The 24,593-nt window shown below is 42.7% G+C and overlaps 1 protein-coding gene across 1 annotated transcript in view; it reads left to right on the forward strand.

Moving 5' to 3' along the window:
- slc45a4a (solute carrier family 45 member 4a) overlaps positions 1 to 24,593 on the forward strand; it is a 70,486-nt gene that overhangs the window by 11,609 nt on the left and 34,284 nt on the right. The window contains exon 3 of the mRNA XM_033636865.2: positions 14,077 to 15,271. Within this exon, the coding sequence (XP_033492756.1) occupies positions 14,947 to 15,271 (325 nt within the window). The 5' untranslated portion in view covers positions 14,077 to 14,946. The remainder of the gene's footprint in view (positions 1 to 14,076; positions 15,272 to 24,593) is intronic.

Here is a 24,593-nt window from a genome sequence, read left to right on the forward strand (position 1 = left end):
CATCCTTTAACACGGCTTATTTATCACAGGATCAGATAAACCCTGTAACACAGACTGATACTTTATGATAAAACTCAATGTCACATATCAGTTAAACAAGCATTAGTATAAGAGGCACTGTGAAACATTTTCATATCTCTGTTTGTCTTGTTATGTGGCTGTTTTGTTTTTCGTCCCTCAGTGGGATTGAGTCCAGCCAGAGTGACAGGTTTTATTGCGACCTCCCAAATATAGAAATGTGCACTCTCATAAAGCACTCTGGATTAAACGCTCCACCAAATGGTTAGATCGTGTCCTTGTGGGGACCAGTTATGGGTCTGTAATGTGATATTTGAATTGTTTTTGTGCTTTGTGTCCATGAGCACCATGGTTTTTGGCATGTTGTATTCTCAGAGAAAGCTGTTTTCTCTAAATCGTGGTGAAGCGTTTGGTAAAGTGGAGCACGATTATGAGTCACCACAGCCCGCCTGCTGCCAGATTTGATCATAAAATCATGTTGTGGATGCTGCAGATGAAAGCATTGATGGAATAATGTTGTAGACTCTGAATTATACATGAAAGCCACTTGCTAGACCGAAACTGACATTTATTTATAAGTTGCTGATGTTACATTTTCTTTCGCAGCTCATTTATTACTCATTGTCTCGTGTTTTATCTGTGGTGTGGTGTGCTCAAACTAAAACAAAGGTAACTTTTACTGATTGTTGTACATTTTCAAGGATTTACAACATTGTTGGACTGACAGTTATCTTGGAATGTAGGTAGACGCCACATTTAAAGTTTCAGTTCAGCAGATTTGTACATAGAAAGTACCAATTCCAAGGCTGCACAGTTAATATGTTTTGTTTTTAATGTTTAACTATTGTTACATTTATGCCTAGCATCTGCTCTACTCCAATGTATTTGAACTTCTTAAATGAAGTGACATCAGAGCGAGGGGGCTGACTTGGACAGGCGCCCCGAGCAGTTTAGGGTTCAGTGCCTTCCCAAGGGCACCTCAACAGTGCCCAGGAGGTGAACTGGCACCTCTCCAGCTACCAGTCCACACACCATACTTGGTCCGTACAGGACTTTAACCGGTGACTTTGGTTCCCAAGCCAAGTCCCTATGGACTGAGCTGCTGCTATCCCCTAGTTGTCGGTCCAAGCAAAGAATTCTCAGGTCTTACTCTTTGCCATTGCAGTTCTTCCTCCATGATATTTCCAGTTACTAAGCAACCAAATACAGAATAGACAATCTGCTTAATCTATCAATACCTATAGGCGGTTATTATGGTTACGGTCATGTACTGTAAGTCTGTGAAAGGTCAACATAGTGGTCGTGCCTAACTGGCAGAACAGCTGGTAATAAAATGTTTACAGTGGAGCATAGACGATAATGAAGGGTGAATAATTTCATATGTCATGGCTGCAGAAGTCAGCACAGAAGTTTGTTGTCATGTTGATGTTATGAACACATACAATTATCCTCATTTGTACAGTAACTATCTTTTTTTTTTTTTTTTTTTCAAATAAAGGACACCATGTTATTCTTACTAAAACATCCACGGCAAATTTTTCATGTAGTCAAATTTAAGGCATTTCATGTGGCATAGTTGCCGCTGGCACACATCCCCTGACACCGTACCAGTTTTCAATCAGACACTTATTGTGTGCAGCTCGTGAGCGATGGTTGCATGGATGTTAAGCTGCAGGTTTGATGAGACTGTTTGACACAGTTTGGTTTGTGATGAAACTGAAGGTAAATTTGTTCCATGTGCCATTCCTCATTCCTGTCCTGCTTTGACACCGAAACAACATGTGCGGAGAGGAACAAAACAAAACAACAGAGCAAACTCGACTTTCATCTCTTGTTCCATTGTGACAGTTACTTTTTGTTGCTAATGGGTGGGTTTTGTTTTTACCAGCTTGACAACAGGAAATTATAGCGAACAAGAAGTTCCTCTGTGGTTAAAGCACTGCCAGTGCCAAGCTTGAGCAGCATTGCAGCAAAAAGTTAATTCAGACGTTACTGCGATAATAATAACATGAAGATTTATTTTCTGTGTCAGTTTGTTGCTCATGGTTTTTTCTTCACATATTGATGATTTGACTTTGTTGCTGTTGACAGCTTAACCTGCCTGTGTGGTCAAGCAGTTTGACGCAGCTAATGTCAGTTGGCCTTTATCAGCATCACGCATGAGTGTATGCGTGAGGAGTGTGTGTTTGTGTGTCTGCTTTACTGTGGAATATTCCATTTGAAGTGGGGGTGGGGTTAAAACCTAACATCTTGAGGTCTTGTGTGATCCAGAACAGGTCTGTGCAGGCAGTTATAATGCTTTAGGCTTGTTGTGAACAAGCTGGTGTGAAACAAAAATGTTCGTTATGAGATGAAATCACCACTTTTTTTGGTGCATTGGTGTTCAGCTGCTTTAATTCGGTTCATGTGGTGAGCGGAGGGAGTTTGATGTGCATGTCTTAGTGAGGTTTGAGCTGACTTAGAGTCAGTTTAAGGGTTGTGTTTTTATTTTGATCAGAGCGAGGCAAATGACAGAGTGTGACAGACGAAGCTTGGTCACACTGATGGCTGCATAGAAAAAAACACACACCCACAAATGGCGAGGTACATCCAGTAGATCTGTATCACCTCCTCGCACGCTCTTTTAGTTTCTTTTTTCTATCCCCTGTTTGGCTTGCTGCTCCCTTGTGGGTTAAAGCCTCAGGGGGCCGTGAGGGGGGAGGATACTTGCACACACACACACGAAAACGAACACACACACACACACACACACACAGTCCCTCTAAAAGGGGGCAGGCCCCCAGGGTCAGAGAGACAGGATGCAGGCAGGGGGTGCAGTAATGTGATGTTGGGTAGGGGGTACTGTAGTCAGAGGGGGCACCGATGAGGTTTGAGGTGGTGAGTTACAGTCCTGTGTATGTGTGTGTGTGTGTGTGTGTGTGTGTGTGTGTGTGTGTATTTGTGTGTGTGTGTGGTTATGTGGTGAGGGTGACACACAGCCAGTAACGTGACTCCGGTGTAGAAGCAGGCCAAGGCTGCTGTCAGCAGCTTGTCAAAACCTCACTGTATCCAGCCTCACACATTCAGACCTGCAGGAGTTATCACACTGTTTTTACATTAGGAGTCTGGGATCATTAGCTGCTAGCAATGCTAGATGGGAAAAAAGCTTCTGGGTTATCAGATGACATAAAAATGATACTAAATTTAGGAGACACTAGAAACTACATGACATCAACTGTCTAGACAGGCTCAGATCAGCAGGAGGTGGATCTAAGTAACAGTGTGTTTGTGTGTATATGTGTAACTTTAGTGTCCACAAACAGTGCTTACAAAGTAATATTATTATATTGTAAGTAATATAGTTGAAATAAATGAAGCTCTAGTCACCTTCAACCTGCCTGCACAGGGGGTTTGTGCTACTGTGACACAGAGTTGCTAGTTTAGCCTGAAACCTGTAGCAGTAGCTTAGCTTGTAGCTAATGTACAGTGGCATGCAACCGTTTGGGCACCCCAGGTCAAAATCTTGTTTTGTAGTAAGTTGAAGTTGAAGATGACACTTTCCCAGTATTTTAAGCAAGATTACTTTAATTACAGTCTTTTACAGCTTCAAAATAAAAAAAGGAAAAGCAGTTAGCTGTGTTGTGTTGTGCTACCTGCTGTGTGTGTGTGAACTGACTGCAGTGTGTATGTGGGCCGGTCAGAGTGCTAACTAACTAGCCTATTAGCCAGGGCTAAAAATAAACACAAGGATGACTGGGCTATTACTGGCTGCAAAGCTAGCTGACACAACACACAGAGTCCCCTCCTCACGCCTCCTCTCTTTCTTTATTTTTGCTGGTGTCATGCCTGCACCAGCTGCATGTTTCTTCAGCCTGTTTCAACCTGAGCCAAATTTCAGAAAACTCACTCTGTTCCCTCGTCCCTGCATCCCTCATCTTTGCAAGACAAGAAAATCCACGTTTTATGTTACAATAAGCATTTGGACAAGATTGTCCCTGACCCTAAGTAAGTGATGTTGGCTTTTTTCTTTAATTATCATAAAATTTATGTTAAGATTAGTTCCAATGGCGTTTCAGAAATCCTCCAAAGTCTAACTTGTGTTTAACTGTAGGAACGCTGTGCTATTTAGTGCCAGCAACTTCGTTTCTCTTTCTCCAGGTAGTGACTTATCTGTGGGACTTCTAACCTACACAGGTGTCCTGAACCTTAAAGGTAGAAACTATATTTAAACATAAACACTACAGTGGCATTCAGACTCCTTTTTAAAGCTAGTTTTCCTCAAAACAGAGAAGCTAGGTCAAGTTTACAGTAGGTAATGGGTCCCAATGCTGACACTGATGAGGCTAAAATTCATAATAATATCCTTAAAGTGGAACCCTGCCTTTATATTTATTAGATCTAATACTGCAATCAAACAATATTAAAAGACTTAGGATAGTGAGAAAACCAGCTGTCCGGCATGGCTATTAGTATTTGAGTGCTCAATCTGGATATGAGTATTCCTTCAATTACAAGGCTATGTTTATAAACAGGACTTTATATATTTATAACCTTAAAAGAGGTTTAATCTTTTTCATTGTAGAGCTGCTTGCAGCGCATTGCTTCGCTTAGTGCCTCCGTGCCCTGCTGTCGCCCTCTGTTTATCACAAGACACATTGGAGATAGCTGCTGTGGGAGTGTGAGCCCAATGGCAGGGACAGTTGGTGAGAGTCTGCCCACACACACAATGAAAGGGCTAACTATTAGCATCACATGGCAAACTGTACCTAATGGTTATTAACAGGTTTAACCACAGAGTTGAGCCATTTTGGTCTTGGTGTAAGTTTGTTGGGATTGTTAAACAGCTTGGTGTCGGATGTTAGCTGCTGCTGTGGTGTTGACTTGGACTAACCTGGCAGACGTTGAGCTGAGCGGGAGGTGAATGGCTTGGAAATGGTCCTTTTAAGGTGCGGACACACCAAACCGACATCAAAGAACTAGCGGCGACGAAAGCCAACTGCTGCGTTGTCTATGTCGCCTCACGTCGCCCTGTGTCAGTTGCATTTGAACACACTACACAGACTACATCCGACGGCCAAGTAGCACGTACGTTCTGTGCCTGCGTGACAGAGAGCGGAGTGACAGAATGGTACATCCTGACAGCCGAGGTGTTACCTATCTGTGCAGCCGAGCACCGCAGCACCTCCACTGGCTCTTAAATTCAGACGGTCTTGGTGTTTCCTCCGCAGGCTCCACTTCACTCAGCTTCACTCATCTTAACCTGAATAACAAACCAGGGCTCGTTTCTCTGGTTGGATCCAAACGGAGAGCCAGGGCTAGATGGGAAGCTAGCGGAGGATAACTGGCTGTGCTTCCCTCCATCATGCTGCACCAGCCGCTCCCAGCTAGCCCCGGCTCTCCGTTTGGATTCAAACGGAGAGCCGGGGCTAGCTCAGAGACTAGCAGAGGCTAACTGGCTGTGCATCCCGCCGTCATGCTGCCAGCTAGCTCCGGTTTGTTATTCAGGTTAAAGTGGGAAGAAGCAGTGGATCTGTCAGGCAGCTGAGTAAAGTAGAGCCTGAGGAGGAAGCACCGGTTAGCCCCGGTTTTACTACAGGCAGATTAACTCGCTACAGGGGCGGGGGAATAAAACCTAAACAGCCAATCAGAGTGATCTCTTTCACCGACTAGCTCCGCCAACGGTGCGGGAAACACCGCAAAAACTAGGCCGACAGACGCACACAGACGGGCCGACTTTGGTCGACGGCCGACCGTCGGCTTGATGTCTTAGGGCCTTTAGTGCTGTGTCTAACCTGTGTAATGGCAGCAACAGAAAGTTTGCTAATTTTTCTTATGTGAACTTTGAATTTATGGTTTAATGGGCTAACTGCACCCTGGTTGCTTTAATAAATGAAATTTTATTTGTGCTTGCACCATTTTTTGCCCATTAGCATTCCTATTCTAATGTTAGATTTTTTTCTAGTATTGAGTACTGTACAATAATTTCATGCGAGTACTTGAAAATGGAAATAACTTAAAATGCCCATCCCTAATTCCAAGATGGTTACGCCCCCTTACTAGCCCTGTAGTCACACCATTTTTTAAATTATCTGCAGGGGTTAAGTATCAAGTTAAAGTTATTTAATTAAATACTCAAAATTAGAGTTAGCATAGGATTTTATTTAGATGTAACCTCCTGCGTTGATTGCTTTGCAGCCATTTTGTAGACGATATCATGGCTGTGAGAAATTACCATATGTAGCCTACAGCTGCAGTCGTTGGGTGATATGAATGTTGTTTTTTTCCCCGTACCTAGTAATTATGATCTGAGCTGTATAATGTGCAACAGGCTTAATGTCAGCATAATGGTTTCCCAAATTAACTTGTCCTCTGGCTTGTTTAACCAAGTGAAGCAGATTTGTTTTCAATGCACTAGAGTCACCCTTAGATATATTTGCTTATCTACTACTTATCTACTTGTTGACTTGCAGCTGCGAAATGCAAATTTTACGCAAATTTCAGTTGATATTGAAAAGAAAATGATACAATGGTTTTTGTTCTCTGAAGTCTCAGTTTATGAGTAAAAGAATGATCTGATCTGATGCAGGTACTGAAAATGACATACTTGGTATTCATTGGGAAAAAAAACATCCTTACTCCAGTACATAGTTAATATGTCACAACAAGGTGGATAACCAGAGTGCATTTGAAAAGTAGGTGGATAATGGGGCTGGATGTTGATAATACCAACCACAGAGCCTCTACCGTTATTGCAGCAGACATTCATTAAACCTGATCAGCCTCTCAGTATAGTGACAGATTGACCTTGAATGCCTTCATAGTCGTGTCTCTGATTCAGAAACAATGCTGGTATTTGTGTGTTCTTGTCCTGTTATCAGCCTTGACAGCCAGAGCGTAAAGTGATCGAAGTCATTTAACTTCTATTTTGAGAGGTGGCAGCTGTAAGGTTCAGGTGAGGTGGAGATGGGAGATCAATTTAGAGCTGGCAGCGGGAGGTTCTCATAAGTGTTTTGATATATGTACATGCCTGTGTGTGCGTGCCTGTGTGCGTGTGTGAATGTGTGTGTGTGTTTGAGAGAGTACACTTATGGGTGCACAGCAGGTATATTATGTCATGTTCATACCAGTCAGTATGGTGATATAAGCTCTGGTTATGGAGTAAGGGATTTGTCATTGACGCTAGTGCACGTTGATACACATGTGCCCCCCCAGCGCCCCCCCCCCCCCCCCCCCCATACTCTCTGCACTGCAGCAGCACTGCACCATAACGCACACATCCAGTCTCTGTTTACCTCTCTCTATCTCTCTCTCTGCACTACTTATCCCTGCCATCTGCCTCCCAAAGCTGGGAATATGGTTATTTTTCATGGGAATATCACCAACAGCCTGGGAATGCTGAAGCGTTTGTGTGCATGCACTGCTTTGCAGTCAGCAGCCTTTGTGTTTACATGTTTCTCCGTGGGTGTAAATGTCCCAAAACTGTCTTCTGTGCTGCCAAATGTGTGTGCGTTTTTGCACCTGTCTGTGCGTAAGAGACAGTGAGAGATATTGCGACTAAAGACTGAAGAGTCTCTGTGCTCTAGTCACAAAAAATAAATGTGAAACAAAAAGGAGAAAGGAAAAATGTAGCGGTAAAGTCATGAGCAACTGGACGTGATGGAAACACACATACAAAATAATCTGACGTATTGCCTCATATTCTCACCCACACACATAGAAGCGTCATAACAGTTGATACTGACACAGACAAAATGGCACATTTTTGAGAGTAAACACTCTATTATGAGTGAATGAAAAGCAGCTTCTTGTTTCACCAGGAGCAGACTGATAGTAAAATGAATAGAGGGTTGCACAAAATGTGATACTGACATCTTATATCTCCCAGCGGCAGTTTATATAATCAGATTTCCCATCTTTTCTGGCTCTGATGTGAACTCTCTTCTACCTGAAGTGATTTCTTGGGTTTCACCGAGGATTGATCTCACAAATACTCCCAAGTCGAACCAAATAAAGTGCAACATCAAATCATCTGATCCGTCTTTTCTTGGAAAGTTTTCGTCAAGTGTCTCTCTCACAGTAACAAAATACGCCTCTCTTTATTTTCATTCACTGTCTGCCCCTCTTTTATTTCCTTTCTCTCACACACATACAGATGCACACAAACATCTATAGGCCACAGTTAAATGTGAACTTGACCCTGAGGTCCTCTTGTAATCTATATCCAGCTCTACAGTATATGGGTCAGGGGTATGCTGTGCATCATGTACGCTGGCGTACCTTGCTGGAGTGTGACACCAAAATGAATTAGCGGGTACAAGCTGATGGAAAAGTGATGTGGTCAGGGGACAAGGTCGTGGCAAACAAACGTACAAAGACACACTCATTTTCTAGAATCATCATCCTAGATTCAAAAACATATTGAAATGATCACCTTATTAAAATCTTTTCTTCACCTTGACAAACTTATTTGTCAAGTGCACTTCTTCCAGAGGAGCTTAACAATAAAAACAAAAAACACATCTAACTTGTCTCTCCTCAGCTCCACCCCACTGAGGAAATTGGTATTTGGTGCCTTTAGATAACTGACAAGATAATTGCAAGCAGAAAATCTCACTCCATCAGCGACATCTGTGTTTTTCCACTGTCTGTAGTGTCAACCTGCTCTGCAGAAATGGATTAATGTCTCCTATAGGGTGTCCTAAAGGGTTGCACAAGAGCACAGAAAGCACGCAAAGCATTTATGCAATTCATGTCACTGCTTATTTGGATGTTGACATTATGTGTCAAACATGATCAGGCCTGCAGCAGGCATTAGGCATGTCTGTTTTCTCACGTTACCTGTTACATGCATAAGAGACAGAAAAAGAAGGAGAGGAAGGAGGAGAAGGAGAGTGTTGATGAAGTGAGAATAGCCGAGCTTGCCCTGATTTCACACTGGTGTCGCAGGTAATCTGGTCTGCGGGCACAAGAATAAACGCACACTAAAATAGACCTGGGTTGCGTGAGTTTAGTGTGTGTGTTGGCAGATTCAGAGTTGAGGTCGTGTGTGTGTGTGTGTGTGTGTGTGTGTGTGTATGTCTATTTATCTGCGAGACATAGGAAATGACAGACTTATTTGTCCCTGACCTTGGACTACACAAGCATCACCTTTCCTACCCACCTGACCGTTTTCCTCTCAGCTTCCGTATGTGTCACTTTTTCATTCTGTTTGTCCATCTGAGGATAAAATGATTGAAAATTTGGGCTGTTATTGTGCCTCGGGGCTAGTGACAGCTGTGGCCAGAGGCATTATGTCTTCGGGTTGTCCATTCATCCCATCGTGCCATTCTTGTGAACACACTACCCCAAGAAGACCTTAAGAGAATTCTTAAATTTGGCACAAACGTCCACTTGGACTTAACAATGAATTGATTAGAATTTGGTGGTCAAACGTCACTGTGACCTCACAAAACACTTTTTGGCCATAACTCAAGAATTTGTACATCGTTTATATTGAAAAAAGTCAAAGGTCAGCTTCACTGTGACATCATAATGTTGTGCAAAAACACTTTAATGGCTTTTATTCAACACCATAACTCAGGAACAGAAGGGGAGACATTTGGTCAGATACTGAATTGGTGACACTAATCTCGGGTGCCCACTCTGAAACTGTGCTGATTGTACAGATCCCTTGTGCTGTCAGATTGAAGATGTGTGTGAAGCATCCATGTTTTAGAATTTGTAGCTTCTTTGCAGCAACATCCACAATTTAAGTATTGCCTTCTGTCGTGGCTACATCTGAGTCTGGACAGACGTGGATTAAAACTGCAACTTGTTTGGCAAATATTTAACTTTGTGTAAGTGTCTTTCTTCCATCCCTTTTTTGTCTGTATTCCCGTGCTTTCTCCTGTGCTTCAGCTCCATCCTCTCCACCTCCACCTCTCCTCTCCCTACCTTCCCTCTCTCCGCTCTCACGTGAGACTGTACGTTGTTTACTTTGGCTCCCAGAAAAGCTGAGGTGAAATTCTATACAACCTGAGCTCATGTTACCGACTCACACACATGCACAAACACACAGAAAAAATAGGGCACTAATTGGTGTGACATCTGCATAGACCTTTAATCAGATAGCACTCGATGCTTTGTGTGTGTGTCTGTGTGTGTTTTGTTGGACTGAGAGTTACAGATACAGGTCAGATAGTGCTGTCACCTGAGAGAGAGAGAGAGAGAGAGAGAGAGAGGGAGAAGCATGGACAAACAGCAGCGCCTGACCTGTTATTTTCTTCATTTAAAACAAATTACACACCACTACAGTCACATAAGCAAAGATCCACATATTTACATCACACCTGTGCAGTACCCGTTCAAAACATGCCTGCAGCTTTCTGCTGTCTCGAAAACTAAACATGAAAACAAAACTTTTGAGTACTTCCTCTACCACTGCCAATACCATTATTCCCAGTTAGAGAAAGAGTACAATGTAAAGCAGGACAGTGTTTGCCTGGTGCCGCAAATCACTAAATCCGCCCCTATAAAACCTGCCCAAGTCATGCCACTGATGAAATGCACTCAGCTATAGTATTAATATTTTAAGGCATGTTAGTCTCTTGCTTCTACATAACCACTGCAGTTATAAAGAAGAACATGGATTTAACTAGTGATATTTCTCTGGTGGTAACGTCTTTAGAGTTATAAGTAGGCATAATGTACACACTTTGAGATGTAGTGGCAGAGTGGTGCTGTTCCTGTAGGCTATCCACGCATGCTTATTGACTCTTGATGGCTGTAATGTGTATTTCCATAGTCCGCAAAGCCCTGAAGCCCAACCCCCACCACTGCAGAGTCACAAGCCCCATTTACACTGCCAGGTTTTCCGCGAATGTTGGGCCGTTTTGCCGGCAAGCTGCAAGTGTTTAGACACACAGAGCCGGATTGGCGAGCTGATCCGTGGTGCCCAATTTTCTGCATCGTAGGGTAGTCATATAGGCGGAACCCTTTTAGTTTAAAAAGACCGAGTTGGCCCTCCTCAGCGGGAGCTTGATTTATTAACTGGCTCAATTGGTGATGAAGATGACACCTATTGTGTCATTAATGTTGATTGGCTGAAGGAGTTTGTGAGGATGAGTCCCGCCCACTGAATGCCAGACTGATTGAGAGAGCGAGACAGAATATTGAGCTCATTTCATCAGGATGTTCTTACCAGGCTATGCTAATGCAGTTGACTGAGCAGATGATCACCACATGGGTGTAGCCTCAGTGTTGTCACATTCCAGGTTACCACACAGAATTGATTTAACTTTTGCAGCAAAACTAATGGCTTATCAAATGTAAAAAAAACAAACATTTATAAAACATTTATATCCATATAACTGTTTTGCTTTGCTGTTTGTTAAAAAGAAGACCATAATGTCAGCATCTCCACCCTGTTTGTGTATGTTCCCACCATTCCCAATTTAATCTTAACTTCCCATCACACTGAGGCCGCTGGTTAACCACATCTAAACATTTTGTTGTCGGGTGTGGTGACACATCTGGCCACAGAGACTTTTGCCAGCTTGGGTGCTTCAGCACATCATGTTCTCTCTCCCCGACAGTGGAGGGAGGCTGTGGTGTTCCTTCTGTGCTTGGCCTCTAATTTGAACATAATTTAGATTTTTAATTAGTGTGTAGTTGTTATGTATATATGAGTGCTGGAAAAGGAGTGGGCCTTGTTATGTAATCTGCTGCAGTGTGTGAGGTCAGGTGAGGAGGGGGCTCTGTGTGTGTGTGTGTGTGTGTGTGTGTGTGTGTAAAATATTCATGAACATCTTGAGTGCATCATGAATGTTAATGGGGACATGTGAGAGCACCGAAAATGGAGAGGAGAGTTGAACCAGAGAAAGTAAGAAACGGGCCGAGACGCAAATATTTTCAACCTCCGGCCTCTTCCATCTGTCTGTCTCTACTCACTCTTCCTCTGCCTAACTTTGCGCCCTCCATCTCTTACTCCTCCCACCTCCCACCTGATCAAACCCGCCATCCTTCCCTCCTTCCTTTCCTTACCTCTTGCCTTCCGTCCTCCTTCCCTCTCTCTTGTTTTGTTTTCTTTCTCAATCTCCCTCTAAGAGGCTTGATGAGGGTCTTAGCACTGTTATGATTTGTGTGTGTGTGTGCGTGCGTGCGTGCGTGCGTGCGTGCGTGCGTGCGTGCGTGCGTGCGTGCGTGCGTGTGTGTGTGCGCGCATGCCTTTCACGTGGCAGGCATTAGTGTGTGTGTGTGTGTTGGGTGTGAGGAAACGTGCCATCTCCACGGGTTATAATCCAGTGGCCCGCTGGACACAAAAACACACACTCTGGAATTTAACTCTGCAGGACGTCGTATTGAACATACATGCAGTCTGTTTTTCTCCTTCTCTCTACGAGGCGTGTTGTTAGCTGACAGCCCTCATGTCTCGTTCTCCTCTCTTTCTCTTTTTTTCATCCACATATCTCATTTCTTCTCATCAAACACACACACAAGCCCTCTGTTTGAAACAGTAGTGCAATTTGAAAACATTTCAGCTCATTGCACGCTTTCATCCTCCCCATCGAGTTCTAAAAGACTGTCCATGTGTCTGAGAGGATGAATCATGTGCTCAGACCAATTACACTGTTTAAAAATGGGCTCTTTTCATAGGAGAGACTGTGTGGGCCAATATCACAAGTAAGAAGTAAGAAATATGTTTATCTTTTCACTCATAAAGGCAAGCACCAACAAAATGGCTGTGACGCCAAAAAATTACTTCCTACAAATTGCAACAAAAATGCTGCTTGTGTTGCTCAGACGCTGTGCACCACGGGGATCAGGGTGGGAAATTAGTTTTTGTGGAGTTTGACAATCACGGGTCCACATGAACAGTGGACAAAAAGGCTTCTTAAGTGTGTTGGTAATAAAGAAAAAATGATAGGAGTTGTTAAATGCAGAAAACGGAGACCATTTGATTCCATATGTGCAAAAACGGAGAGACAAAGGGTAAAACAAAACATTTGTTATGTAACAGTTACACCACAAATTATCTAACATTTTTCGGCAAACACAGAGGTCAAGTGATAATTTTAGTTCTGTGCAAATTTGCATCTCGGTGATGTGGGGTCTTCAGATTTTTGCTTTCTCTGTGCCTCTTTTCTGCCAAGAATTACAGAGGCTGCGTTGGTAATTATAAATGAAAGTTTGACAGCATTTTGGGTGCAGGAGGATCATCTTGCTATTCACTGAACAAGCAAGCTTAGATGCATCAGAACAGTGAAAAATCTGATAATGATGAGATGGATGACGCGTGACAGCAAGTGGAGTTACGGATGACTGTGAGCATCACAGCTGCAAGATCGTGTCGGTCAACTCAAATGAAATACAGACTTTGCTCAACCCCTGCTAATGCGCAGCATGAACCACAGTATCATATTCTCATACAACTGTTTGTATGTTATCTAATAAATCAGCGCCCCTGCAAGTTTGGTTTAAGAAAGGACTCATGGTTGGGTGTCATCATGTTACGTAGGCCTGCTTAGCATAAAGTTATGTACTTAAAATAACATGGGTTAGGTTTAGGAAAGTTACCTTAAAATAACTCAAAGCTCACTTGGTTTCATACGGGACATGAACACTGGTCTCTTGGGGGAAAATCATACGCATACTTTCAATATCTCTATCTTTACACTCATCAGCACATTCCTTAGGTGATGGAAGCCCTCATGATCACATGGGTTATAAACGAATTCTGGTGCATGAGGTCCCTGGTAATTTTAGTACCAATTAAATAGGGATATTGATAAAGAAATTAAGGGTAAAAACACAGGCGGCACTCCTGGCCACGACACTTCCACCTCTTCTTTCTTCCTTCTCTTGACGCTCTACCTTCACCTTGTACGTTCATATCGACACACCTGAGAAAAATGCAGTTTTGCTTTTTGTGTATATGCCGCAAAGCTACCTATTTGAAAGTCACTAACTGTGGTGTTCTTCTCTTTTTCTTATCAACCACCTCACCACCATCATCTCTCCTCCTGACCAATTGGATGCCTGGATTGTGGCTCCGTGCTTCTCCACCTGCCTGTCGTCGTTCTCTGGGCGTTTTCCTTTCAGATTGATCAGCCAATCGATGGGGATTTTCAGAGGAGCTCCGCCTACCTTCGCTGCCTTCCCTCCTCCTCCTCCCCTCTCCCCCCGCGGCCACTCCATCCCCCCCACCCACCCTGTCATCCAGCCCTCCATACACAAAATGACTCTGGAACTTACTGAATGGTCTTCTATATGGATTTTTACAGCTTGTAATAGACAGTAAGAAAAGGAGGGGGAAACCTCAATGACAAAAAAGCCATAAAGCGCACGCACACCACACACACACATACACACACACACACACACACACACATACACACACACACACTCATACAGACACAAACACACCTGACGCACACAGAAAGAAGTAAACACACTCTTGGAATGTACCGCACACTCTTCCTGTGAAAATTCAACTGCTTCCCTTTTTATTTTTCTGGATTTTCTACAAACCTTTGGAAAGCTGATTTTGTCTTTTTCTTTTTTTGTGTTTTTTTTTTTTTTCAACTCTGGGACAAAAGAAAAAGCCGAGAGGATTAACATGTGTTGAATTTGAAGCTGCAGTGTTTTGGGAGGACAACCTGCTTTTTGGACGACTTGTTTTGAGGACAACTGATTGCTGATTGAGATTTTTTTTCTTTACATTAACCTGATAGATCTATAGATAATAGATCAGATTTTCCTTCATTTAAGTTACGACCATAGGCTGCAGTTTGTAGCTTGTAAAGATTGTAACTGAGTCACTACTAGTTTTTAAGTACTTATATATATATATATATATATATGTATAAGTGACTTGATACGAGCAGGGATTGTTTTTCCTTTGGTAGCTACAGGTAGTTCTCAGATTTGTCAGCGTGTTAGAGGAGGTGCACTTGTTCTCTCGTTGCGTGCATGCCCTCCACCATGCCTCCCCAGAACACAGAGGCCGACGCTATGCAGGTTGGATCTCTGGTGGGCGGGGGTAGCGCCAAAAACACCACGGCATCAGGCTCGGATGGGGAAAAAGGGGGAGCAGGAGGCGAGACGGATGGATCGGGAGGCAGCGGCGGAGGAGCGGGTGGAGGAGGAGGTCGAGGAGGGGAGGAGTCAGCGAGCGAGGGATCTGTTGAAGGCATACCCCTGAAGAGATGGGTGATGCACGGGGCCGTGATGTTCGGGCGGGAGTTCTGCTATGCCATGGAGACAGCGCTGGTGACACCCGTACTGCTGCAGATAGGTCAGTAAAGAGGTCACATACACACACACACACACACACACACACACACACACACACAGATTCATGGCATATGTACTGTATTTACATAAAAACACAGGTGCATCACTCTAAAAACAACCAGAAGTGGTAAATGCCAGAGGAAATTTTTCTTTTGTCACCTTCTACCTGCTGCTGTTCTCACTTTATTCCTGCTGTGCTTACACCCCCTCTGACCTCCCGAAAACAAAGGAAGGCATTCCATCCTCACCCCCTCATGCACGTTATGACTTTTTACACTTTCTTTTGCCGTAAAATTGCGTGAGCAAGTAAAAAAAAAAAATAGCAAAAATAGTTGCAATTTTTGTATAATTCCTTAAAAGTCAGTCAGTGCAGAACTCACAGGGGTTGGTTTATTTTGCATTGATCGTTGCATTGTTTATTGATTGTTGTTGTAGCCGCCTAATTGGCTGTCTGTTTCAGAGTCTCCACAAAGTTGCATTGTTACAGCTAACAAGTCATATAATTATCAGTTAATTTGTCTATTTTATGATTAATCAGTTTGTTTTTGGGATTTATGAAATGTTGGAAAATCTCAAAAAGCCAAAGATATTCTAATTCTGTAATTCACCAGTTTAGTCAGTTATTCAAAGCCTTTCTGTTCATAGCTCTTTACACATTTGTTGCAGTAAAGCCCCTTTCCCACTGCACAAAAAACCCATTAACACCTGCTAACATCTGGCTTTTGTATGTAATGGGAAAGGTTACAATCAGCATTCACATCTGGGTCAAATGACTCTGCAGCAGTAAATGGTATTTATTCCACTCATGCAGCACTCAGACATTGTTTCATATTAATTTGCACTGTGTTTCAAAGAGCTACTGAAAAGGTAAGATATAAAGAAGTAACCATAGTAACATCTTCACTGGCCTCCATGCTGCTTTTTACCATTTACTAACCTGTTTTCCATCCTTTCCATGACTTCAAATGTGACACACTAGTGTAAAAAACAGAAAGGCATACTGGTCTGCAGCAATCGGCAACCTCCAAGGCTAAAAAGTGAAGCCTACGCCGAAGTGCAAAAAACTGTAGTTCTTTAAACGGCCACTTGAGGCTGGCTTCAAAATCAAGTCAATAGCTGTAGACCCTCGTATTAAAATGTTCATCTTAATAGTAGAAATAAACCTGTTGACTGCCTGGTACAAAAAATGGTTTTGGTTTTTATAGCTAATTTCCCCCTTCATGACCACTGTAAGGGGGTGAATTTACATTTTATCCAGGCCCAAAGTTATGCATATTTAAGGGTGGGGCCACTTGAGTGACAGGCTGTCTGTGAGGTATCGCCACAGTCAGATCCAACCCTTGCTCCTCCACTTCAACCTCTCGACCAAATATTGTCACCTCTGGTTCCAAAAACATGGAGACATGAAGGGTTTTAGAGGGTTATTTGCTAACATCGCCACAGTTGCAGGGCGCAGTTATTGGTGTTATACTAATGCAATGAAAGACAAGACAAACAGCAACACCAGTATGTGATGATTGATGCCAGTGGTTCCCAAACTGTAGTGCGTGGTGGACCATGAGGGGTTCGTTGAGAGGGTTCTACTGTAATCAAAACTGAGATTCAAGTAGATTGAAGACAAGGCCATGTTGTGTATGTTTATTTTGGTGTGTGTGTTTTTCCGGGCAACAGCCATATGCTAGGTGTGTAGTTTAAAGGTATACTATGTGGGCATTGTCAGGCACTGTTTGCAAGCAGAAAGAATGGGAACTGATAATATTTTATTGACAGCAGTGCCACTATTAGTTCTGCTTATTGATTTCTTTATTGATTTTCTGTGTGGAAAAACAGTAGCCCAGGCCTCAGCATCAACGCAGCAATTTTATTATTTCCGTGCCAAACCACCAAACATTTCTTGTGGGTCATAACTGATGTTGAGAGGGATTGCCTCTCTGTTAGTCTATTGCTTTTTAGGAAATCCTCCATTAGACTCCCTTAAAAAGAGAAAAGCAGCAAATCCTAACAATGGAGACACTGCAGCCATCTAGTTAATGAAGAATAAACCTCTCATTCTTATTCAGGATACAACCATTACATTCCTCTTATAAGAAGAAGCAATACAAGGTCATACAGAATACAAAGTGTGTGTAAACTTATTATAGTGTCTGAGCGGGAACAGGGCGTCTTGTTGTTGATCCCGATGTTGTTCTGGCATTTCAGAGGACACCTTGGCAGCTACATATATCCCCCCTGCTGTCCACCTTGTTCAGATGGACTTCCACTGGATCTGCCTGGAGATTAGCTCGCTCACACACACACACACACACACACACTCACTCACTCACTCACTCACTCACTCACTCACTCACTCACTCACACACACACACACACACACACACACACACACACACACACACACACACAGACAGACATCCAGTCACAGTGAGCGCGCTGTCATTTGCACCTAGCGTCGTCTTTGACGGCCTTGAAGTATTCACCAAGTCCAAATCTGTCTGGAGTACACCCGAGCCCTCGGGGGAGATGGCGAGGGTGTGAGAAGTAAAAAGGAGGAGAGGACGGGAACAACATGAGAGTGAGAAAGGGAGGTAGAGAGAGCAAGAGGGAGATAAAAGGCTGAAGCAGCCGTAACCTTGCTTATAATTCAAAGTCACTTCCCATGCAATCCCCCCCCCCCTCGTTCTCTCTCTTCCTTTCCTTTTCTCTCCAAATCTCTCCTTCCCCCTCAGTGGCGTAATGTGATCTCCTAGCTTATATAACCACGGCGACATGAGTGGCAGGACACTCTGTGGCCACCGTGACTCCTGGCTGGCTCACCCAGGATGAGCTGCCACAGGGAGAAAGACTTTGAAACACTCGCTTTGACAAATGTTCTGTTTTCTGTTAGAAGGACTGCACTAAGATCTGCCAAATGTTGTAAAGAAAGTTATTGAAAATCTATTATGTTATGGCAGAAGAAGTGAAGATCAGAGATTAATGGTGGGATTCCGAAACAGTTTGTACCTTGTAACCGTAATTACTGCAACCAGATACTAGGCTTGTCTTCTGTGGTAGTATGAGACCAGGGGAGTTTGCTGCTGCATGTTTTTGTTCTAATTTTAGCCCTGATTTAGCTAACCTATTTTTTTAGATCAGGATGTGTCTGAGCCCCTCTTAGTAGATTTTAGAGCCACTGAGAGGTACAACTGCTGCAGATTAGTTCACTGAAATAAATGCAACTGAAGCAGACAGAGCAGTGACTTTGGTGTCTAACTGAGATTCATCACTGATGTGGAGGGTTAATCCAGTCATGTCGGCCTTTTTGTGTCAGGCTAATTGACTGCTGTTCAATCTGACCTCTAATGCTGATCATAGGAATTACCGTCCATCCAAATGAGTTATGAAGCAGACTGCACTCAGCGGAGCATCGTGTTTAATTGTCATACTAAATTGTTGTGTGTTAGGAGATGCACACATTTACATGACTGCACCTGAAATGTGACACGATACAGAGGATTACAGCTGTTGTTTAGCGTGAATATCACAATGTGATCAGGTGAATCAGCACCACATTTGATGTGGGAACAGACCTGAAAGTAGCAATCATCTTTTTTGTTTTGATTTTTTTTACACTATAGGCTGAGAAACAACACAGCACTTGCATATCATCACCTTTTAAGTTTATACGCTGATCTTGTTAGCAAACAGTTGCTTATTTACACATCGAGCAGACGCAGTGCAATATTATCATTCATTTGAAGTGGTGCTGATAGGAAACAAGGCTGATGAGACTGAAACAAAGCAGTAAAACTGAAGGTTTAAACTCGAACTAAGAAATGCTGAAATGTTTTGTAAAGCTGAGGGGAACTGCAGTCGGGTGATAATTCTTAGTGGGTTCAGCTCTTAAAGGATAACTTGTGTATTTTTCAACCTTAACGTCCAAGTGACTAATGGGAACAATTGTTGAAATCCAATATTTAGCAAGAGTGCTGCAGCTGGCAGCGGTGAAACAGGCTGCATTCCATTAGGGGTGTGTTCACACCGTCATTTTACGTCCACTGAAAGTGCTTGTTTTTGTCACTGACAGGCTCAGATTGTTATTCTAAGTATCTGACAACAATATGGGAAGCCATCTTGGTTAATCTCTCCACTGTTCCAGTGATCACCTAAGCTGTTTGGTTGATATAAACCCTTATTTCACCCAGTTAGATGTGAAAATATGCCAGCGCTGTAGCCGGAGTCTGGTGGGTTTGGTGATAGCGATTTTGGGGCTGTTTCTGGTTAAACAAAAAGGATCTAATTATTTAAGAAGAAGGACTATCTCTGTAGGGATCCTTCCATAATGTTGTGAGACAATCATATTAACAATCTGAACATGTTTGTGGCAAAAAAAAAAACACTTTTAGTGGACGTCTGTTGGTGGTGCATAATTGCTTTGAGTGGTGACATTGCAGCCTGATTCGCTGCTGCAGGTTGCAGGACTCCCACTCAATACCGCTGAGTGAGTTGTTGTTGTTGTTGTTGTTGGTCCCATCAATCACTCAGACACAAAAACATGGTAAAATAGGGTCCAGATTGAAAATACCAAAGTTAACCTTCAAGGTCTTCTCCCAGTGGCTTATTACTTTCTGTCCTGAGCCACTTTCTTTGGAATGACGGCACTTTCCTGTCCTTGTTTTCCATCCATGCTCTCTATGTGTGATTGTGTCACATGAATCCTTTTAGAAGTTATATGTCTTCATGCATTTTCCTCTTCAATGGCTGGTTTTGTGCAGACTGATTCATGTTTTTAGCCTGCAAACAGACAAACAAACAGGCCTAGTGAGATGAAAACAAACCCACCCTCCAACTCTGTGGGCAGAGGTCCAAGTTTTAGGATAACAAATATCGACACCCCCCCCCCCCCCCTTCTATGTGGTTAATGCTCAGGCAGAAGACTGACTGTAGCTACTGGAATTAGCTGGATAGCTGGCTGGTTGGCTCGCCCTGAGTGAAACCATTGTGTGTGTGTAACCCCACAACATTGGGGTCAGAGAAGGAGGGTGTGTGTGTGTTAGTGTGTGTGTGTGCAGGAGACACAGTTTGGTCAAGGAGCCCATATTTACACAACCCAGAGAAAGGATAAGAAACTTCTACCTTACAAGGTCCTGTGCCGAGAGCATGCAGAGCTCTCTGTTCTGTCTCCGAGCTCCTGGCAGCAGTCACTCAGACTGGGACACAGGCCTTTCCCCTAAAGGCACGCACAAACATAAAGACTAATGGACCAGTCACATCACACATGACCTTCTTCCAACTGAGCCTTTACTCCCTCAAACTGGTGAGACAGGCACAGAGGAAAGAACCCAGAAATCTAAATTTGGCAGAAAATAGCTCATAATGAAAAGATGATTGAGAACAGGCCACCTGTGCAGCCCAGGGCCATATTGTAACGATTTTTGTGCAATGACTTTTGATTTTATTTTGCCTCTCCTCCAGATATATTTAACTTCTGGTCTTTTTGAAAGTTGTATCTTGTAAGAGCATCACCTAATGACTTAATGCAGCTGAAAGTGAAGTAAGAGCAAGAGAGAGATGAGTCAATGATGAGAAAGGAGATTAAGAGACATGATAAGGAGTGGAAAGAGAGGGAGGGGGAATAAGGAGGGAGGAGATGAAGAGTGCAGATGTCATGTTGTGTCGCTCTTTTTGGTTCAGAGGGGGGTGTATTACATAACAACAAGCTCTCTGAGCTTAAAGTGTACACAGAGAAAGCTGTTAAAGCATCATGATGCTCATTACAGACATATCAGAAGGACAAACTGATGCAATCTGATGCATTAATGCTCAATTTCAGCAGCTCTATATTAGCTGCTGGAATTATCTGTAACAAGATTACAGTTTAGGACATGCACTAGTCTCAGAGTAGAGAGTAGATGTTATTGGACACAAAAATCATGCAGGTTGAATACCTGCAGACACCAGGCTCAGGGTGAAATCAATTAACACAGGTGCCTGTGATTTTGTGAGTTTGCAGCTGTCACAGTTGATCAAATAGGGAAATGAAAGGGGCCACTTTAAGTCCCAAAATAGTAGGACATAAAGGGGAGAAATGAAAAAACACTCACTGAGAAACAGTAGCAGATGTGCAACAGATCTTCTGATCTTCAGTCTGGAGGTGTGGAGTCCACTAATATTAAACATTAAAGCGCTGTGTTAAACATGCCCAAAGTTAGCTAACATTGGGTAGTAACCTGACAGCAGTGCATCCATGTACAGAGTTGAAATATAAAAGACAGTTACACTAAAGCACTTCTTTCACGCTTAGGGATGAATTATTGACATTTTCTTTCATACAGGCCTGAAGCCAAAGACTTTAGGGGAGTTAATGAGCAATGGATGATTTATTTTGCAAAAGCTTTCTGTACTTTTTGACCTTCCTGGAGTGCACATCATTCTCTTCTCACCACCTGAGTCTGCTTATCAGGACAGTCCAGTCTGAAGGTGACCACCATTAGCCTTGTTTAATCTAGATCTGTTTATTTGCCTGTTTGACTAACTAGCTGTGCATGCAGCACCAGCCGTGCCACCAATGTGGTACCCAAAAGCAGTCCAGGGCTGGCAGCCCTGTGACATTGTTATCCTTCTTTGGAGGCCGTCTTGGCTTTACTAAAGGAGATTACTACAATCTGCCAGGAAATGTCCTTCTATTCATTCAGGTTCTGCTGCTCACTGTAATAGAGTCTTGGCCGTAACTTAATTCCATTTCCTCGGCTAAAGCTTCAACTGTTTGACACACCATACAGCTGTTATGTTTGCATGCCGAGACTGAATGATCATCCAGATAAGGGACGTTCTAACGATTAATTACCCTGATGTTTCGATAGAAGTTAAAACTACTACTAGTTGACTTGTCTTAAAGCAAGAAAACACTCAGTAACAGTCAAAATCCAGCACAATTTATAAGGTTAAACACTGCCCAAAAAATATTACATGCATTTTATGAGCCATCTGAAATTATAAATCACATCTTTGACAACCAAATTATGTTTTAAATCCTGCATAAATGCGTGCCCCCCTGCACACTGCATGTTATCCTACAAAGCATGAGGACAACTAACCAAAAGCTAACAAAATAACATTTAGTAAACAGCTTTAGGAAAATCAATCTTTAGGAAACCTGGTTATTACAACAGCATTTGCACTGAGTAAATGCTACCCCATAAAATAATAATTTTAAATTTAGCCAACAGATCCTGATGCATCTTGTCTCGTCGTGATCAACTTAGTAGATGATTATATAAACAATAATAGTCCCACTCATTTAATACATAGCATTTTAGGTGTGCAATAGCACCTCAGCTCTTGAATGCAAATGTTTTATTTTACAAAAGTGTATTATTTTTTAATGATATTGCCAGAGGTGGACTTAATTCCAGGCACTGTGGTCCATTTTTGCTTTAAAACACTGCAGGAAACCATCAACTTAACTAAAGTGCCCGTCATGCATTTGTGATTTCACCTGATGGTAACAAGATGGTAGCATGTTAGCATGCAGCACAATGGATTCTGCTAGCAGCCCGTGAAGGTTTAAAAGTACAAGCCAATACTTGATTCAGTATAATGCAAAATGACATCTGGTTTTGTCATGTGCATAATGATGAGTTCAGTGGCATGCTACCAAATCTAGTGTTTTTTAAATGCTAAATTGTCATTGTTACCTAACATAAATGTTTCAATAAATGTAGCATTTTAAAAGAAAAATCCTATGTTGCATGCAAAGTATTGTGCAGCAAATCAGCTTGATCTTGCATTGTTTATGCTAGCGTCCCAGGTAGCCTAATCCACCGAGTGATCCTATCACGTTAGCTGGTCTAATCTAGCAGATGACCTTGCAGACAGCGTAATACGGGGTTATATAAATGACTGGCTTGATGTCACACAGTGACTAATCACCATAATCTGACCCAGTCATTCATGGGACAGAGTGGATGGAGGATGGAGAAGGAGGATAGGTGGATAAAATGTTGCATGGCTGTTATAGCAACAGACAGGAGCAATCATCAAGGGAAATTAAGTGGGAAAGAGAAAAGAGAAAAACATCTACATAGAGATAGGTGAGAAATAGGAGCTACTGACAGTGTGAATTGTGTTCCCGCCAGCCAGCGAGCCCTTTTCACCACAATCTTCAGCTCCTCTGTTATCTTTTTACACTTCTGCATGTGTGTCTGCAGAGGGAGGGAGAGACAAACACGCCAGTCTAGTCAGTTATTTAAAGCCTTCCTGTTCATAGCTCTTTATATAATCGCTGCAGTAACCTTGTTTATTTATTAATTTTATCACTGTACAAACACGGAGACACAAAAAGGTTTCAGAGCATTATTTGCTAACATCACCGTGGACGCAGGGCAAAGTGAGTGGTGTAATAGTGATGCAATGAAAGACAAGACAAACAGCAACACTAGCATGTGATGATTGATGCCAGTGGTTCCCAAACTGCGGTGCGCGGACCACGAGGGAGTCGTGGAGAGGGTTCTGTGGTAATCAGAACTGTGGTACATTCGTGTGTGTTTGTTTGTGTTTGTGATGTAAATGCAGAGTCAGCAGAAACCTTAAGACAAAGCCATGTTATGTGTGTGACAGGGATGTGTGTGTTTTTCCATGCAACAGGCGATAAGCAAGGTATGTGTGTGCTATTAGTGTAAGATATGTGAGGAATGCAGAGCTGTGTGTGTGTGTGTGTGTGTGTGTGTGTATGTATTTGTTTGTCAGCACATTGTCCCCCCCCCCCCCCTCCAGGGAGGTGAAGTCATCAAAAACAAGCCACCACAGAGCTCTCAGGTGATGATGACGGACAAAGAAACATCAGTAAAAGCAAATTCTTTAAACAGAGGCTGCAAATAACAATTATTGTCGTTGTAATGTTATGTTATTGTTTTTATTCAATAGTTTAATCAATCATTGGCTCTGTTTGTCCTCAAAGAGCAGCTGGTTTTAAAGCAGTGAAATAGACGCAGGATAAAATGGGAGGCACATAAATGCATCATATAGATATATTAGTGTCCCAGTCTTCTGAAAATTGTATTTATCTTTTGTTTATGCACCCTAAAATGTCTGACCTTGACTATACTGACTTGTATGTGTGCATAATTTGTCACTAGAGTGTTTTAACATTCTTTTACTGAGGGAGGCGATGTCTGTGATGTATATGAAAGCCAGTTGTTGTCTAATATGGAAACGCTTATCGAAGGGGGAACAAACTTAGACACGACACCGACATAAAAACCTGAAACCTCCAGCGCAGAGCGGATTTGTCAGTACAGAGAGCGGAGTTAGCATTAGCATGGTGAAAGTTTGGCAGCAAACATGGT

Source organism: Epinephelus lanceolatus, chromosome 16 (assembly GCF_041903045.1).
Source record: "Epinephelus lanceolatus isolate andai-2023 chromosome 16, ASM4190304v1, whole genome shotgun sequence".
In the NCBI taxonomy this organism is placed as follows: Eukaryota; Metazoa; Chordata; class Actinopteri; order Perciformes; family Serranidae; genus Epinephelus; species Epinephelus lanceolatus.